The following is a 19,959-nucleotide window of genomic DNA, read 5'->3' as shown; positions in this document are numbered from 1 at the left end:
GGCTGGAGGATTTGAACCAGCAGCCTGGTTACATGTCCAACGCTCTAAACCCCAGTCTAACTGTCCTACAGCAGACTGCCCTTAACAATAGGGCTCTGGCCTGAAGTAGTGTGCTCAGGTGACATTGGGGATACACAGTGTTTCCTTAGGTAATTTTGTGTCTTGAGTGTGAGAGCAGCCACGGGACTGCCCCCAGATGGGCTTCATCACAGTGCCATACCCTTTCCCACTTCCCATTCTATTTTTACATTATTATTCATCTCTGTGGTTGTGCATGTGTATGTGTGTGCGTGTGTGCAAGCAAGTGTGAGTGAAGCACGGCCATATGATACAGCCATTACACCTCACGCCAGTTCCATTTGCACCTTCTTGTTTGTCTCCTTGCTGGAAAATGCAGGTGATTTACCAAGCCTGAAGAGGCACCTGATCCCTATTTCCCATCTCCTGTGTGTGTACGCATGTGTGTCAGGGTAATGATTGTTATATTATGTACATGTCGATGAGATGTGGAAACCCAGCCATGCTAACAGGGCCGGTCGTTGCCTTTTCACTGGCTGGTTGTTTCTTATCTTGATGCCCTGCTTTCTCTGTCTACCCACCCAGCTCCCTGACCTCAGACCAGGGCTTGGACTTGATGGAACGTCTGGGCCGGAGGGTCGACCTCCACGCTGCCAACTTTCTCCACCTCTCGTATGTATTACCGGCCAAACACACTAATGCCCATGCACCTGATGGTTTTTTCTTGTTGTTTATTGCTGCGTACTAAAAGTTAACAGCGCACACAAGCCGATACACGAGCCTCCACAGGACACGGTTCACACACACAAGGCTCGAGGTCCAGAAGCGACAGAGTTCCATCCGACACACACGCTGCTGGGATTGAATTCGTTATGCCCGCTGGTGACCGGCTGCGCTCCTTCCCAGATGAGGCAGTGCATGCTGGGACTTTTTCGGAAGCGTCAAATTCCTGTCAACGCATTCCACATGCTGCTCAGACCCGGACACACATTGGCCGCTTGTTCGGTCCTCAAGACATGCAACGCAGAAACCAATGTCAAATTCCTAACGGCTCACTCTTAGGTCATCGTCGGAAAATGTATACAGGCTGTAAAAAAAACAGAAGAAATGGATGCAGGAGGCCGAAGTGATGTCAACGCCTGCAACGAATGTGTAGTGCTCTAACTCGACCCATAACCTTTTTTTTCATCATAGTGGAGTATGTTACAGTGTCATCTCCGCTATGGCCCTATGGCCCTGTCCAAAAGTAGTGGGCTATGCAGGGAATAGAGTGCTATTGGTGTGTAACCTGGGGATGTGTCTTCAGTTGGATTCACACTCCAGTTGTCGACGTTGTGGACGCATCTGAAAACTTTTTCTCCCCCCTTCGCAAACGACGTGTAGAACGACAACCTAAGATGGTTTAAATCGCTACTAATGGGAAACTACCTGCACCTGCCGACTAAACTCGGCAATCAAAAACCCTGACGGAAAGTTGCGCACGAACACATGCGAGTACACAAGCCCACGCGTACACGCGCGGACGTGCGCGCTCACACCGATTCCAGCCGTGGAGAGATAGCGGTGTTAATGCATTAATGATTAGGTGAACTATCCTTGAACCGAGCTAGCGTGTCACGGTAGCTGTGTGGTTGTGCTGCTGGAACCAGAACGTAGGAGGTAGAGGAGACGTGTAATAACTGGGTCTGACAAGGCTTTCAAGCCTCCGCTCCCGGAGAAAGGATGTCTGAGTGCTCCTTGAATGACAGAGGCATAGCCAATATTCTAGAGGGGCCGACAGCTATGCTTTGTTTCTATAACAAAAAAAAAACTACAGCTGTTCATTTTCTTTTTTTTTTTTGTTCCGTTAATCTTGGTGTAAATAGTACATAGAATCTAGGTTGTGTGGTAGGGCATGGCACTTGAACTCTCAACAATCATGCGTTTGATTCTTGCTGGGGCCGAAGAAATATAAAACATGAAGATATATCAAATGTAATTTGCTTTGACTAAAGGTGTATGCTGAATTGCATTATGTTATGTATTTTGCAATACACTTTAAGTGATATGACCGGAATTTGTCCAGGTAACCCCACTAAATGAGATTGCAACCAAAGAAACTGAAGTTCTCAACTGCAAGTTATTTGAAATTGCTCAACAAACGTACCAATGTCTCAGGAGGGATGGGCTGCTATACTTTTTTCGTCTTTATTGATTACAGATCTGTGCTACTTTGTTCTATATCTCTCTAGCAGAGGCATTGACATGGCTGGCTGCATTGTGTGTGTCTAGGTTTATGAGGTCGAGTTTGTCCAAACAACTCCATTATGCTGGATGATTGCTAGCGCCATTTTCTGTTCCAAGAGTCTGATGTACAGAGATACATACAGATGATTGCTAATGGACCAAGCCAAAAAGCAGTATACTTAATGTTATTTTGGAACCACTTATGTTGTACTTAGTACTATTTAAATAGTAATCAGTACATTTCACTTTGTTAAAATAGACCCACTTATTTCCAACTTTAATATACTTATAATACATGATTGGAAATTGCATTTTATTACCCTGGATATATACTCCAAATGTATTTAAAATATATAATATTTATATACATTAGGAGTATAGTGAGTATAATGCAATTTCCAATCATGTATTATAAATGAAGTAATAAAGGGTGTCTGTTTGGTGGCTGATGAGAGCTGGAGGGCATTTTGTTTTTCTCCAACGGGCATCAGCAGGTGATGTTATAAAAGCAGGCGTTTTGCTGTGAGCCAGCTCTGTCTGCTGGTCAGGGTCAGAACACACTGACACTCCTGTTGCGTCCCAAACACCTCCATAGTTCACTATTTCTGAGCAGCACCCTCGCTGAATGGAGTAGAGGGCAATTTAGGACACAGTGCCATCTCAGCCTTTTCTCTCTCTGTCTGTGTGGAGGATTAGACTGAGTGAGCTGAAAAGAGATACTCTAGAAACAGCAAAATGGCCGATGTTACCCAGTGTGGATTATTTGTTGTAACGTTTCTAGTGTCTGTTCGTTGTAGTTACTAAGGTCCCTCGACTGCAGGTAGACTGGACACTGAATAAGATTATGCTGCACAACAACCAATACAATCCTTTTTATACAATTTATATTTTTTTATTTTTTTTTACTAATCCCATCCATTTTTGAAGCTGTACCATGAAAGAGTTGTTCCAGTTAAATTGGTTGAGGTAATCTCATAATGTGTCCATCCCTGACTGTCACTCTAAATGCCAGTTGCAGGTACATTAAGTAATATGTCCAACTGTAGGATATACGTACTCTATACTTAAATGTATTTTTATTTTTTGCATGATTAGTCATGTTTTCAAAATCAATGCCAAGATTTCACAATTTCTGCCATTGTGAGTCATAAGGTAAAGCGACTCTCGTGGCTATGTTCACCAAAACGAGATGACTCATTTGGTTCCCTTAAGGCTCTTTGTTCAAAATGCTTCTTTATTCTGTAATATGGAGATATAATCTATAGCAGTTAGGCTGCAATTTGATTCCCAACATTCACCAAAAATAGTTTGCAAAATAGTTTGCAAAATTGGTTTGCAAATTAGCCATCACTATAGGATGGTCTGAATCTGGCTAGATTCCTATAGGAGCTATATATAATTTGACTTACAGTTAGGGGCAGAACATTCTGGTAGCTGTGCTAGGATTCCAGAAATGTATTTAGAAAGATTACTGGAAATGGGAGGAAGTAAGCACCAAATTCAGAATCCTTCATATTTGTGAATTTTGGCCAACTTGCCACAATTATGCAATTCTAGTTTGTGGCTTCCCAATGAGGGTTTCTTTGACACCTGTGTAGATGAATTATCCACAGGCTGCTTGAGAAAAATCATCAGCCTGTGGGGTTACTGGTAATATGCACATATTGGAGTACTTCGATGGTATTCAGTGAAAGTCAAAATTCAATACGAGGGACATAAAACATTTTTTAGAACAGCTTTGGCAAAACACTATCTTGTTAAAGAAGATTGCATGGCTCTATTGGTGTGAACGCTTTGTAGTGTTAATATTTTGTGTAAACATTTGGTAGTGTTAAACATACTGTTTTAGGTGTTCATTACCTATCACGAGAAAGCTCTGACCTGTCAACACACGTGAAGAATTTTCAGTTAACGGATCCGAGTGTGGGGATAAGAGGAATGAAATGTTTTCTCGAATAAACATGAATGTGTTTTCTTCAGGGTACATGTTTGGATCGATTTCAGTTTTACTCTGGGCACTTTCTCTGCAAAGGTTTGGGCTCCCTCACAATTCTTCCCCACTTTATACGGAACTGTTTCAGTAACCATCAATCCATCAGCTCCACCATCCTGATACTTTGCAAATACTTGCAGTTTAAATGACTTTGTATTTGTAATCACATTTTGTATGCTCATGGATTTCAATTTGTATTGACTGCTTTATGAGTGGAATACGTTAAAAGTATAAAACAGGCTATTTCTTTGATCTTCAGAGATGACGTGGGCTTTTACTGATCTTAGACACTAGGGGGAGTGGCTTCCCCAGACGCTGAGGTGCACTCAATTGAACTGAACCCAGTGAACTTATGGACACACACACACACACACACCAATGCATGCACAAGTGCAAACACCCATTCTTGCTACTAGACATACGGACATGCAGGAATGCAGACATCCATGCAGAAAGAAGGCTTGCATACACATACACACACAAAGACCTAAAATTAACTCCAAGCTTATAAATCCCATATGACGACGCAGAACACCTGCTGAGTTTGGTAAATAACTCATCCAACTAAATCGACGTAGAGAACTCTTTATTTCTTTAGAGTATATTTAGAAGGAAAACGTTGAGCCAAAAAGACGATTGTTGCCTCAAGATTCCTGGCAGGCCGTCTGCACCAGGGAGAATGTGGCAGAGATTGTGGTAATATTGACATTTGAGTGAGCAAACAGGTCTCAGGGAGGAATGTTTCTCTTTGAGAACAGAAGGGGACAGTGAGGAATGTTGATCATTGTAAAGCCCATTCAGAGCTGCATTTTGAGGGTGCATCCGAAGTAGCAGCCCTTTCTTTGTGGTATGCTTGTGCACTCCATTGCGAACTGGGTGTGCCATTTGGGACGCGGCCAACGCCGTCGATGGCGTTGTGACGGATGGGTTTCTCTCAGGACAGGATACAGTCAGCTGACAGGCGGCTGATGGATCTCCCCACAGCTCATAAAAGGAGGCTGGAATGAACTCGACTGCCCGGGCCAAACACAACTGGTGAAAAATGACTTGAGGCCCGCTCAAAATGGTGCCCAGTTTCCTATTAAGTAGTTAACTGTTGAGAAGGGCCCATTAGGTTCCTTTCAAAAGAAAGTGCACTTTGTAGCAGAGGGGTTTTCTCACGTGTGTCTCAGTATTCCCAGCATTAAGCTTAATATATACTTCCATGTGAAGACGTGGTTTGGCTGAATGGATTGCGGAACTTAAATGTTTTTTTTGGGGGGGGGGGTTCTGTGCAAAGAGGATTTCCAGAAGTTCGCAGGCACAAACATTTCTGTCTTTTTCTTGTGGCATACAGCAAAGACTGACAGGCCTGAGACCTTCCGTCCTCTGGCCAGTTCAATCTATTTGTAACAGCAGGCCACACTGTTCAGCTCATGCGTGCCTTTCCATCCTCGCTCCTTGTTTTACGTGCTGTCACTTCCGCATTTGGCTGGTGATTTTTGGGATTACTGATACCTAGCGCCCTCTAATGACCCGGGGTAGTGTTATCGCTCTCTACTCCTGTTTTTATTATCTGTCTGTCTACACAGCACCATTCAACCCTATAGAACTGAGAAATATGCCTTGCTGGCTTTCTGATTTTTTGTCACAAAAGAAAAAGTACCTGTCTGGTGATGGTTCTTTTAATAATGCCTTCTGTTATTATTGTGGCACTGCTAACTTTAAACATTTATACTGCATTTGTGTGAGAGAGAGAGAGGTATGTGTTAGTATCTCTAACCAGGTGGTAGCCTAAGGTGAAAATCAAACAGGTTCTCCGCTGCAACACGATGATGCACTTTCATATGTGGTTTTTGGTTCAAATTCAAACGGAAAGAGAAAACATCCCCTCCTTCATTCCATGGCTGTCATCTGTGAAGAATGTGAGGCGATTGATTACACTGTTCCATCATAGATTATTTGTCTGAATCCATAGGTCATGTCTGAACTAAAATGGCTGCTGTATTTTCATATTGTTCCTAATCCTTCTGAATTTGCTCCATATCCCTTAATTACTTATGGATTTAAATACACCCGTTAGTCTGGTTCTTAGTGCGTTGTTTGGAGCATGGTACTCATTAGGGCTGTCTTGATATCAGATTTTCACTAAACCATTATTGTGGACAAAATAATTCACAATAACGATTGCGAAATCTATAGAAAATTTGAAGAGAAAAAATAATAATGCAATCTGTCAAATTCAACTTTAACTTTGTTTGTTGTGTATTTTGTTTCTTTTAGAGGCAAATTAATTACACCCAAAATACGAGTGTACGGAGGTGGAGAGGATGTAACCAAAACTGTACAAGTTTAAAAATGAAAAATAACAATTACACTTAATGGATAGTGACAAGGCAACCAGATAAACTGATGAACAAAAGATCTACAAGTTCTAACACAGATGCGCTTTTACATTGTTTGTCCAAAAGTGACATGAATAAACTTTTTTGAAAAATACGATGTAAATCAAAAAACCAAGAGGAGTGTTTGGAAAAATTCAATGTCATTTTCTACAACTGAATAGGTTACAAAACGGCACGTCTTTGCAAGTTCTAGTGGGGTGCCAACCTCATTTTCACCTAGTGAATACGGTATCATCATATGTGTATCATTACCATTATATAAATTATTTTTATATTATTATTATTTATTATTTATTTTTATATCGGGACTCCCCTAGTACTCATGCATTTGCATACACCCTTCTAATTCAAGTGTCCATCTCCGTATACAACCAGTAAACTTGAGTTGTCTTAAAACTCTTCCCTAGTGTGTCTCACTCTTTTTCCTTGATTTTTGTTTCAATAACAGAGAATGGGTCGTCGCTAACGTAGTCATTTTATCTTCCCAGTGTGCTTGGCCCGGCTGTGACCTTCAGGGTGGATTCCAACCCTAACAATGTCAGTACTGCGGAGCTGGCCAGAATTGCAGGTAGGACCTCCTGTCATTTACACCAACCAACATCCGGGAACCACCCCGCACATCATTATCCATATCCTGGTCATCATTTATTGGGTTTGGCATCGTTCAATGAAACATTTCAATTCACAGACAATATGTGCGTGTGCACCCACACACAGACACCCACACACAGACACTCACACACAGACACACACACACAGACACACACACACAGACACCCACACACAGACACAGACACTCACACACAGACACTCACACACAGACACCCACACACAGACACTCACACACAGACACTCACACACAGACACACAGACACAGACACACACACACAGACACAGACACACAGACACCCACACACAGACACACAGACACAGACACACAGACACAGACACACACACACAGACACAGACACCCACACACAGACACCCACACACAGACACCCACACACAGACACTCACACACAGACACACAGACACACAGACACAGACACACAGACACAGACACACAGACACAGACACAGACACACAGACACCCACACACAGACACACACACACAGACACACACACTCACTCACTCATCCACATCCACAATAGGACACTAACATTGGTTTGTGCCCATGGAGCAAACAAAGCCACGGAGCACGACTGAAGTAGCCATTTGTCAGATTTCCACCATGCTTATTCAGAGAACTGATAATTATGTTATAAAAGGTTTTGAAATACAGTACTTTGCAAATAGTTATTGTTTGCGTATAGACACTCACAAGTTGGTTGTCTTCACAATGATTTTCTTTTTCATTTTGGTCTAGCCATTGTGTAGCATTGACAGTCTCAAAGAAAATGGTATATGGCTCTGGAGACAAATCACATATAGTGATCACTATCCAAGAAACAGTGAAATACAGGGGCTGATATTGACCTGAAAAGTGTGCTTTTGGCAATATTTCTCTTTGATATTTGGATTGTCCATAAGTAGCAAGCTACCTAGTTAGCAAAGTACCTATACAACTCTGTCCAGTAGGTTAGGGCCCATAGAAAATGTTTTTGTTTACCTCATTAGGATGGGCTATAAATATTGAAAATATGAGCCACATGTTGTAGACCAAGCTAGCTAGCTGTTACCTAGTTAGTCTTCACCTAAAAACTCTCTGTCCTCCACCATTAACCCAGGACATGCAGGTTATAGTCATACCACTGGCAGGATAGGCTATAAAAGCTGTAATTCAAAAGCAAAAGTTTGACATTTGCCAGTTTAACCACTTTCACAGTTGTTGTCCAAAAGGTTCTTAAATCAAAGCCACATGCAAGATAACCCTATTGATTCCAGAGCAATGATTTCGAATTTGCTATTTTGAATTTTGCAAGTGCAAGGATACAAAAAACAGACTAACAATTAGCTTAATCAGTCCCCCATCTTTACTTATCCTCATAAAATATTTAATATAATTTTGGCCAATATATTAACATTTATTCTTATCTTGTATTTGTGGGCAAAGCGTAAATTGGTGGATTTTTTTTTTTATCTTCTATCTCAAAGAGAATGCAATTTGAAAATTGCTGTTTAAAACATATGAACTGGTCAATCTTTAGTCAAGGTAAGATAAATCTGGCCAATCAGCGGCCTTCTCTTTTGTGACCGTTGTTTTGTTGTCTTATGCCCATACCATTCCCAGACAGAAATGTAGTTTTTTAACATAACTAAGTATAGAAATGGAAGAAATACTACTTTACTCATTTTTCACTTATTATAGGGTAAGGGTCATGGAAATCTGATCATTGGACTGCTTTCACACAGTCTCTGCTTCATTCTGTTGCAAATCAGCTAAATAAATGCATGAACATTTAAAAATTAAGGTGCATTAAAAATAAAATACCTCTCCACAGGGCCTGATCATCAAGTGGTCAATTGTTAGGATGTGATCCCATTGTATTTAACTATTTGATAGTGACACCAATACTCAGATTGAATAATTTGTTTTTTAAAGCGCTTCGTGTGGATTGTAACACATCCATTGTGGTTTAAAAAAGATCTATGGTTGGCAGTGATTTGTTTTATTTTTAGGCGCCTTTCTAAACACTCAAGGTCACCATACAAGACACAAATCACAATAAAGATAAAAACAAACAGAACAATGCTAAAAGCAGATGAATCGTGATGATGAACATTGCTATAAGCAGATGAAAAGTGATCATGTTGGATATGCCACTGTGAAAAGCTGAGTATTCAGACGGGTTTTGAAAATGGAAAGCGAGTTGATGTTACGGATGTCTGCTGGAAGAGAATTCCAGAGGCGAGGGGCAGAGTGGCTGAAGGCTCTAAACCCCGTAGTGGTCAAACGGGCAGGAGTTACAGTGAGGTGAATAGAAGAAGAAGACCTGAGAGTATGTCCTTGTAGTCCAGACAAGCCCTGGTCCATGAAATTAACATTGTGAAATGACAAATGAAGATCAATTACACACTGGATAACAAGCAGAACATACTGCTGTTCCAGTTGTGGGACATTTCTGATTCCCGAATACTAGCTACCCATTTTGTACACTACTTTTTTGCTATCAGTACCCATATAGCACTATACCTCAGTTAAAAATGTGCTCACTACATAGGGCATAGGGTGCAAGTTGGAACACGGAAGGGACACTGGACAGACTTTGTCGACTTAGTCATACTGTATCCACAAGCCTGATGGGCAAGCTCAGACAAGCCCTTCTCCCTACAGCCTGACAGTTTGATGTGGTCCGATAGACCAGAAAGGGTGCTGTGATGAGGGTAAGAAAAGGGGGATTTTATATTTGAGTCCGCACTGGCCCCACAGTGCACCTCTTACGTCGTCTCAACTTGGATCGACACGGGAGCACGGCGCCCTTGCTTCGGTTTGGAATTGACTTTGAGAAGCAGCTAGCCACTGTCCAACAGTCAATAACGCAGGGTTAGAACAACGAGATTTGAAACATTGACAACAAGCGCACAGAGCCGTTGTTATTGGCTGATGTGTTCTGCTGTTCCATTCAGTGGAATTTGGCACGCGTCCCCTTATGTATTTTCGGTTGGTCAATAGTGGTTTGGTTCTGGCCTATCAATTTACAGAGAGGTGCTGGGACAATAACACTTGTTAATGTAGAAAAGAGGTCTGGCAGACGTGTAATTTGAGACAGAAGATGGCTTGAGGATTTTGAGAAGGTGGGTGGTGTTACAGGGGCATTGAAGCTTGTGCGCTCACCGGAATGAAGGTTTTTCTATCGGTTATAGTGTTTGGACCCCTATGGTTTCATCAGTCAGTACTAGAATACTTCTGTGAGTGTGTGCATGTGTGTGTGTGTGTGTGCGTGAGCGCGGGTGCGCGCGTGACCGTTCGCACCTACGTGGGGTGATTTGACTGTTGATGAGGCACGGTGAGGGAGAGAGCTAATGACAGCAGCAGAGTTGGGCTGAAATGTCAGACCAAATGTTAAGTCAACATGATCAGCCGCCTGACCGCCATTGATGAATTATGTATCCTGCTCACCAGAATACCAATGCCTGACTGAGAGGTGCCTGGTAGGAGGAATGTCTGAACCCCCCCTTATGAAGCCAATGAATAATATAGAACAGCCATGCCAGATTTACCCGTGCAAATCTATTGATTAAAAAATAATAATGAGTGACATGTTTTTATTATATATTCTTTAACCTATGTAGCAGTATATACATACGTACTTCATACTGTAATTGCGTGGTTTAAAAATGGTCTGTATGACTAGAGATAAAGACGTCATTATATCGGTCTGCATGACTATAAATTATTTAGTGAAATATTTTAAAATTTTAACACTTATAGCTGAAAGGCACCTGTGGTGCCACCCCCCGAGGTGATAAAATAATTTGTCATGAATCCAAAGCAGTATCTCTTCCAATGAAAAGGTGCGCTGGGTGGAATGTGAAAACAGAACGTGACTGCTTTTTAATTTTGGATCTAACTACTAGTCCTCACCTGACCGCCCTCCTTGACAACGTTCCAAACGTTTGATCTATACAAAAGGTTCAGTACCAATTAAATAACCCTGTCTCTGACATTTCTAACTAACTGTGGAGTTTTCAACATCATTATACAGCATCGTTACAGAACATCGTTATACACACTTGCTTAATCCTCTCCTGTTCTCCGCGTTCACCTGGGGCCGCGTGGTGACCCCCAACGCCATCATCAAGTCCGCTGCAGATAGCATAGCCATTAGATTATCTGACCAGGAAACAAAATGTTTCTGGATCAAACATTCGAGCAGGCATGCTGAGAAACAAGTAATTTTGTCCATTAGCGTGATACTTACTCCTAAATGCCCCTGTAAGTTGTTTTGTATAAAAGCATCTGCTAGATGACTGAAATGTAAAGGTAAGTTGGCTGAAGACACGCCAGTAGACCACAAGACAACGCTGGGATTTCCCTGATGACAGTAAGGCAGCCTGTCAGGAGTAGCTCCGGGATGGCAGTGTTTCCAGTGAGGGGACGTGAAAGTGAGGGGCAAGAACAGACCCATGCACATTGCTGGGGCTGATGTGGAGCGGGATAGAGAGCTTCAAGTTCCTTGGTGTCCAAATAAACCAGCAGAGTCCTCTCCCACCCACATGGACAGTCAGTTCATCTTTCCCCTTAGAAGGCATGATCAAATCTTCAGTGTTCTGCAGTTACATCGTCCAGAGCGTGTTGACTACGCCACCCTTAATCGCAGGTCATCCAAGACCTCCTAACAGGTGACAGAGGCCTTAAAAATAGTCAATGAGCCCACAAAAATAAGCCCCAGACTATTCTTTACTACTGCATTGTTGGTTGGACAGTCAGAGCATCGAGACTGTAACCCTGCGTCTAAAACCCTGCATAGCTTCTACGCACAAGCCGTTGTCAAATTATTACCACTAATCATTTTTAGTTTTGCTACTGTAAACTGTAAACACACAAATATGTTCATGCATAACGTTAACCCACACATAGTTTTGTGAAAAATATACACCCCCAGGAAAGTTATGTTTTTGTTCCTTTAACACATTTGAATATATGTATATGTAATTTTCACTTCATCAATATAGAGAGATAAAGCTAGCCTAATTTCAGTAAAGATTATACTTGGCAATAATTTATTATTGAAATCAACAGAAATGGATTGTCATAGTGCAAAAACTACACACCTAGCTTCAATAATTAGTGTAACCTCCTTTGACGGAAATAACAATGTAGTCGTTTCTTTTGACTGTTTATCTGTCTCGTTGACTGTATGGAATTTTTGCCTACTTTTCTTTATGATATGTCATCGACTGTATAATGTTTAAAGGCTTTCTTGCATGCATGGCCCCCTTCAAGTCCTCCCAGCATTTCAATAGAATTGAGATCTGGGTTTTGACGCTCATTCCATATCACCCCATTTCTTCTGTTTGAGCATTGCTGTTGTAGCTTTGCATGTTTATTTCAGATTTTTGACAGATTGCCTCACATTCCCTTCAAGAATTCTCTAGTACACTATGGAATTTATGGTAAACTAAATGATGGCAAGTATGGAGCATCAAAGCAGCTCCAAACCAATGAGGCAGCAAAGCAGCTCCAAAGCACAGGAAACACCTGAATTCTTTATGGTTGATATGAGATTCAGTGGAATGATTGTACTTCAGTAGAATAATGTCCTTTGAATTGCTAGGAAGTGGCTTTGTACCCCCCCCCCCCCACCCGACTCGTGGGCACCAATGATCTTTCTTCTTAGGGTCTCTGATAGGTCTTTTGAGGTTGGGATACGGTTAACACCAAACCAGACCAGGTTTCTAATCTTTATAGAAGGCTGGACTCTCCCAAGTTACTTTAATGATTTTATAATCTTTTGCAACTTTTCTGGGGTACTTGTTTTGAATAGGTAGGTGCTACACCTGCCTATATGTGCATAAACCTAAATAAACCCTTCACACATTGCTACTACTCTCTGTGAACGTTATTCATATCATGTTGTATTTATTCATTTCTGTTATCAAAATCTCTGGGTGTGTATTTGCTATTTGATAATTATGTTTATTTCCATTGTATGTTGTGTTTATTTGTATTTTATTGTAATTATTATTTGTGTTCATTTTTGTGGTCCTGTCTTTGGTCCACTGACCAGTTGATTGTCTTTGGTCAGTTCGTCAATGCAAATTAACTTCCGGTTAAAAGTGAAATCATTCTTGAAATAAATATATTGCATGTGTTATGATTTCATGTTTTCTTCATTTTTATTTACCTCTATCTGTATTTTTGGAAAAAGAGTAGGCATTTCGTTGTTAGTCAAAACCTGTTGTTACCACGGCCTGTAGTGATCTTCAATATACTGTAGGTATACTATAACCTGGCTTGAGTGGATTTCCCACCTAGCTACCTGAAGATTAATGCACCAGAGTGCATTAACAACATCATTGTTGTCGACTTACTTTGTAAGTCGCTCTGGATAAGAATTTCTACTGGATTACTAAAATGTATATGTACATTTGACACACACATGGGCACAAAAACCTTTCCATATTTTGGGATGACAGTTGATTGTGGCTTGTGGAAAGTAGATCAAGGATTTTTTTGTCTGTTTCATTAAGTACAGCTTTTTGTTTTTTTTACCTTAAAATTTAGCAATTTAATTGTAGACAATTTTGGTTCATCCAGGTATTTATGTGCTCTATACAGTGACACAGAGTCTATTGAGCTGTTGTCATATGGTTCGAGAGCCATATATATTTGAGTATCATCGGCATAGCTGTGGTATTTAATGTTGTTGTTCTGTAGAATTTGGCCCAGAGGTAGCATATATAGAGATTGAACAGAAGCGGTCGGAGAACTGATCCCTGTGGAGCTCCGCATGTCATAGCCACCCTAACAGATTCATGATTGCCAATGGTGACAAAGTAACTCCGACCATCTAGATAAGATGTAGTATGTTAATTTACCTTTGCTAAGGTGGGTCAGTCCAACATACAGTCACTAAAAGATGCTACATTTTCCCTTGGTGTTAGTGAAGATGTCTGAAGGCTGTTTTGAAATGACTACTTGAACTGTCATTGGAAACCCATTAAACAGTATGGCCAGAGAAAGATCGCATTGAAAATCCTTCTTAGAGAGAAAAAAAAGATCCCATTGGAAATTATAGACTAGGTCCTGAATACCATCCTATTCTCTGGTCAGAAGTAGTACACTATACAGCAAGTAGGGTGCAATTTGGGATGCTATTGGACTATAAAGCAATGGAGATTTGACATCTCAATGAAAGCATAGCCATCTTTTGACTGTGGGTTCTTACTGGTAGAATAAGGAGAGAAAAGCATGATGGGAGGTCTCACTGTATTAGTGAAAGGTAGGAGCTCTTGTGTTCTGCTCAACTGGAAAACCGGCGGACAAAGACCTGCGCTCACTAATCCCCCTCACGGCTGGAAAACAAAAGGGAAGGTGGCTGCTTTATCAAAACGACCAGGCTACTGTGTGTGCACGTGTACACGTCCATACGTGTGTGCGCATGAGTGTGTGATTTAATCATTTGCGAGGGAAATTATTTATTCAAGTTTTGATGAAGTGCCGACCAAGCTGTAAAAAACAATGTTGCAATGTGTCATTAAAGATTCCCTTCTTTCTTTCTCCCTGTCCTTCTGTCTTTCTCCTTCTTACTCTCACTCCCCTCTCTCTCTTCCTTTTTTCTTTATCCGCTCTCTGATAGAATGAGGTTCTGAATGTGGTGAAAAGCTGTATACCTCAGACTGCTCTGCAAATATGTAAATCACCTTCACTTGGGAAATTGGTTCTGTCAAAATTGGTTACGCTCAATGCTAACCACCGTTTCTTTAGCCATGAGAAATGTAATCCCCCTCTCATTTTCCCTTCTTTGTTTTTTCGTCCATGTACAGTATCCGGGTAGGTAGAAAATGAATGGGTAGTTTTGTGTATCCTTTGAGAAAATAGCATATACAAACCGATGTCCTTCATGCAGTAGTGGTCTACACATTAACGTGCACTTCTGAAGGATCATTGTTTTTTAAATGTTATTATTATTATTGTGGGCAAAATGCACGTTCAGGGGCGCTTTATGTTATTTGGTATCTTTAAAAATGAGGGAAAAGTCTGAAATGTTTCTTTTTAAAGCCACTGTTATATGTAATTTTTTAATCTTCAAAAAACACCTGACATGCTATCATTTAGAGGGAAATCTCATCCAGTTTGTAAGTCAATGTGCACATGGGTGCTGTTCTGTGTCACCGCATTCGCTTGACAAATGACCTCTTTTTTTTTTCAATGACCCAATGTAAAGTACGACAGTGATTCACAGTGATACAGATGAAGCGCATATATTTGATCATCCTGTTGCAAGAGCACAGCAGGTAATCAAAGCAAGAAATACAAACTTGTGTTGAATTCACGGCTTTACAAAAGCCTTCAAAGGGAATTTTTACATTACGCTTTTTATTTGTAAACTTTTAGATATCGATACCTTGAGAAGACCGCCTTTCGAAGTAGTGTGTGCCACATTCTTGGTAAAACCCCAAGAGTTTTGCAAGTTTTTGCATGCATCGATAGATTTTCCACAATCAACCGCCACAACCTTGCGTACGTCTCAAACACACAGTTATAAATTCAAACGCTATGGCAATGATTATGCATACAAATATGTATAAATCTCCAAATAAACACAGCGTACGACGTTCACGTTTCCTGTTGTCGCAGGATAATTAATCTGCTTTGGAAAACAGGCTCCAGTAACAACACCTCATCTGTATCATACTGCCGGTCATCTGCCCCTCATGAAGCTTAGGCGGTGAACAGGATGCGCTGTCCGCACTCTCCGGTCTGGGATGGGCGGTTGCCGCGGAGAACATGTTGGCTGGTGGGCGGTGGGGTGAGGACACCCCTTTGTCTGGGCTGTCACGGCTGGTCGACCCTGAAGGACCTAGAGGCCATTCCGAGCGGTGTGCCCCCGGTCCCCCAGGCCGTGAGAACCACAGCCCCGGTCAATGAGCTGTTTGCCATTGGAATGACGGGGGCCAGCAGCCGGGGCCATCTGGAGCAGCGAGGACCTGACACACTGCTGTCACCCCTGGGACAGACATAGAGAGGAAGAGAGTGAAAGAGAAGTTGGTGAGAACACAGAGGAGACGCCCGGAAGATGCCTCACATTCTCACTTCGGTGTTCTACGTTTGGCCATGAACGTGAGTGTTGACTGTTAGGTTGGAGCATGAACCAGGACTGAAAGGGCTTATGTCTGAGATAGGGTTCAACAAAATATAAGACTTGCTAGATGACTAGCGTTGGAGCTTGAGCTAGCGCTTAATGTCCGTCCACCACGCCCTAGCAATCAACGAGCCTTACCCAGACATCAAGTCGTACCCAGACATCCTGGGGACGAACGTCGAAGAGTGCATTGAATGTGCTGTTATCTCCCTGCAGATGCAGCCATGAGGAAGGAGAGAGACAATGGGGAAAATGGAGATCTAATTTGAATGTAGAGCGACTGAGACACTGCCCTCAGTCAGGGGAAAAAACACGAACTCGCGCACACACACACTTGCCTCAACCTCACTCTGCTAAATCAAAAAACAAATTTCCACTTCACACATGCGTATAATACACACTTGTAAGTGTGAAATCTGAAAAAAGCACAACCTGCTAACACACTCATGCACAGACTAAGACATGCAGAGTATTGGAAATAGGAGAACACTTTTTAGCATCTACTGTTTGTGGCCTGGTTTGATCGCTCATACTTCATACTCACCTCTTACTGTAGTCTGTTGTACATTAATGTATGTGCAATATGTTGAGTTTTTGCTGGGTAAAATCTGGCAAAGTCTGTATGTTCATTATTAGTGGATTGATCATGTCTCACAACATTTACAGTATGCATACAAAAGCACATTCTAAAATGCACACACAAGTAACCTCTACTCAAAACAAAACAGCGGCAGACAGGGGAAAGTTGGTTTATAAAATTACACAGTCTAGGGAATCATTGTGTCATCTAAATTACTTTTTATGTATCTAACAGTGTCAATCGCCATCATGTCAATTTGACGTTCTACCTGCTACACCAGAAACCTGACATAATTACATTTTTCCTCCATATTCTCATTCACATGAAAATAGAACCTCTGCATTTGATGAATATTGGATGCTGCTGTTGGATGTGATGCAACAAGAGCAGTATAGAAACAGTGACTTATGTCCAAGGAGGCGTTCCCAACACTGAATAGCTCTAGTGTAGTTTTTATGTAAAATGTAAAACCTTTTTTACTGTTTTTGTAAGCTGGTCAATCAAAAGTGCAAGTGAGTATAGCATTGGGGAGAGTTGTTTTTATTGTGTTGTTTGTTGCTATGATTCAGCTAACCCTAACAAGGTAGGTACAATTTAGGCATATCTCTTATTAGATTATATGCATTCGGTTTATATATCTGCTGTGTGTAAATGTACATAACTAATAAAAGCGTTTCGGAGAGAACCGCCGTGAGCATGGATTTGTTCCTGCCCCAATTATTGATCTCCCTCTGTCTTTGTCCTATCTAATAAACAGGAGAAATGAAGGCGATGGGACCTCCCCAATGCTAGAGGAGAAAATATTTGTTATATCTTTGGGCTTTATAACAGAACTCTGGTCTCCATAGAACTCTGGTCTCTCTCTCTCCAGCTGAGCAGATTAGCATAGATCTCCCACACAGACAGAGCTGACCTTCAGTCCGATAAACACTTGTCAAAATGCCAAACAGAATTACCTGGGCTCTTCACACAAGCTAATGGGCTTTATCTAGATGAGTCCTTCTGTACCTCACCCAGATACTCATAGTTACAGTTGTAGAGAACATGTGTGTGTGTCAGTATCAGGCAGAGGCTAAGGCAGCACCAGGCTGGCCTCAGGCTGCGGATGAAACTTGCTGCTCTGTAATGTGCTGACCACTCTCAATCTTATCGTTGATGTGGTGTTGACAATGTGTTGTCTACCATGCCGAATATTGCGGAGGCTAGCGTGCCGAAGATTGCGGAGGCTAGCGTGCTGAAGATTGCGGAGGCTAAAATTCCTATTTAGACTCCAGATTGTGTGCTTGCAATGACAATGGCGTAGCGGTTGTTTCGATACTGCACTGTTCCAACTGACAGCCTGACTGTCTGGATCAATCATGGACCTTTGATAAAAAGAGTCTTGTCATTTTTTATTTAAATTGTGGAACTCACTACAATACTGTAAAAATGAAGTGTGTATATATATATATATATATATATATATATATATATATAAATGAAAAAATGAAGTACACATCCTGGAAGGCTGTGTTTTTGTTTTACTTATTTGGAAACATTTATATTTTAGCTAAATTCCAACCACATACAGTAACACTAACAAATCAAAAAGACTCTCACTACTCTCATCAAACATTTTAAACAATTTATCCAATTAAAATAAACTGAAGTACAGTTTCATTATATAGAAAAACATCAGTATACCACTTTCCATCACAATGAATGCAACAAAACAGATGCAAAAGATCAGGAAATTATTGGCTAGTGACTTGGTAAGGTTCAGCCTTCCATGAAGATGCAACATTTGGTCTGGTTTCGTTTTAACCATTTGAGTGTGTGGTAATTCATCATGCCAAGATCAAATGAACTATTCGAGGTCATCAGAAGAAAGATTATTGATAACCATGCAGATGTGGAAAAGTTACATAATAAAAGTACTCGGCTGTGTTCACCAGTTTTGGAAAGTTCCTAAGTCAGAGCAAAATGACCAGAGAAACAGAGTTCATAACTAACCAGTGACATTAAGTGGACATTTGCACTCTTCCTTTTTATTTAATTGATCACTGGTTTGTTTTGAACTCCCTTTACCTGGTTACTTAGATCGTAATTAGATACTTCCCTAAAGTGGTGAACACAGCCGAACCCAGTTGAGCACTTTATTTTCCATCTCTGTGACCATGATTCTGGAATGGGTTACAAAGTGTCTAAACATTTGACTGGTACTGTTGGTTCTGTATGTCCCAATTTGTAAAAGAAAAGACCACTATCTAGCAGTGTACTTACAATTTACATGGCTGTATTTAAGAATTGTACAGGTCAAAAATAGTGTGTTTTGAGATGCTTGGAACAACTTAAGCTCACAAGAGTTTATTTCAAAGCCGGAAACCCTTCCACCCAGGGACTGATTTGGAACTGATTTGATCCTGGGACATCAGAGTGGCCTTATTAATGATCCAACTGACCTAAGAATCAGCAGAACACCTTAGGTTCAGATTTATATCCCCGGCTCAATAATTCCGACGAGTGCCTTACAGTGCTGTGAAATTCACTATGAAATGCAACTGCATATTTTTTTACGTGGAAAATCTACAAAGGAGTTTTCGAAGACTGCAATGGGCCATGCCATGAGATCCATCCCTTTTTGAGTACAACCGTTTTAATTTGAAGAATAAAATGTTTCGTACATGTGGTGAAAAGTAACTTTTTGAACCGGAATGCTAGATTTATGGATAGATGTTTTCAAAGTCTACCTATTTTGCGTGTCTGTCTGTAATATTAAATATCTGGGTCTTTGTCACTTTAAAAGATACGATTTGATGTTTTTTTGATTTCTTGCAGGTTTCTCAAATCATTGGATTTATTTTAAAACAGAATAAATAAAGGTTGACATCAATTGCCCACCCTGTTTTCCATCATTTGTTTTGTCACATCACCTAAAACCCTTAAAAGTCAGATGTCAGCTACAAGATACACAAACATGCACAGCATCCAACCTGAATTATCCAGGTCCTATATTCACACTGGGACCA

The 19,959-nt window shown here is 41.0% G+C and overlaps 1 protein-coding gene across 4 annotated transcripts in view; it reads left to right on the top strand.

Moving 5' to 3' along the window:
* ptprn2 (protein tyrosine phosphatase receptor type N2) overlaps positions 1-19,959 on the top strand; it is a 176,417-nt gene that overhangs the window by 48,870 nt on the left and 107,588 nt on the right. For all 4 annotated transcript variants that reach the window (XM_010902790.5, XM_010902791.5, XM_020041996.3 and 1 more), the window contains 2 exons: positions 604-690; positions 7,110-7,189. In XM_010902790.5, coding sequence (XP_010901092.1) covers positions 604-690; positions 7,110-7,189 — 167 coding nt within the window. The remainder of the gene's footprint in view (positions 1-603; positions 691-7,109; positions 7,190-19,959) is intronic.

This window comes from Esox lucius, chromosome 21 (genome assembly GCF_011004845.1).
Source record: "Esox lucius isolate fEsoLuc1 chromosome 21, fEsoLuc1.pri, whole genome shotgun sequence".
NCBI lineage: Eukaryota > Metazoa > Chordata > Actinopteri > Esociformes > Esocidae > Esox > Esox lucius.
The sequence above is the reverse complement of the archived record's forward strand: the minus strand, read 5'-3'. Positions and strand labels throughout refer to the sequence as shown.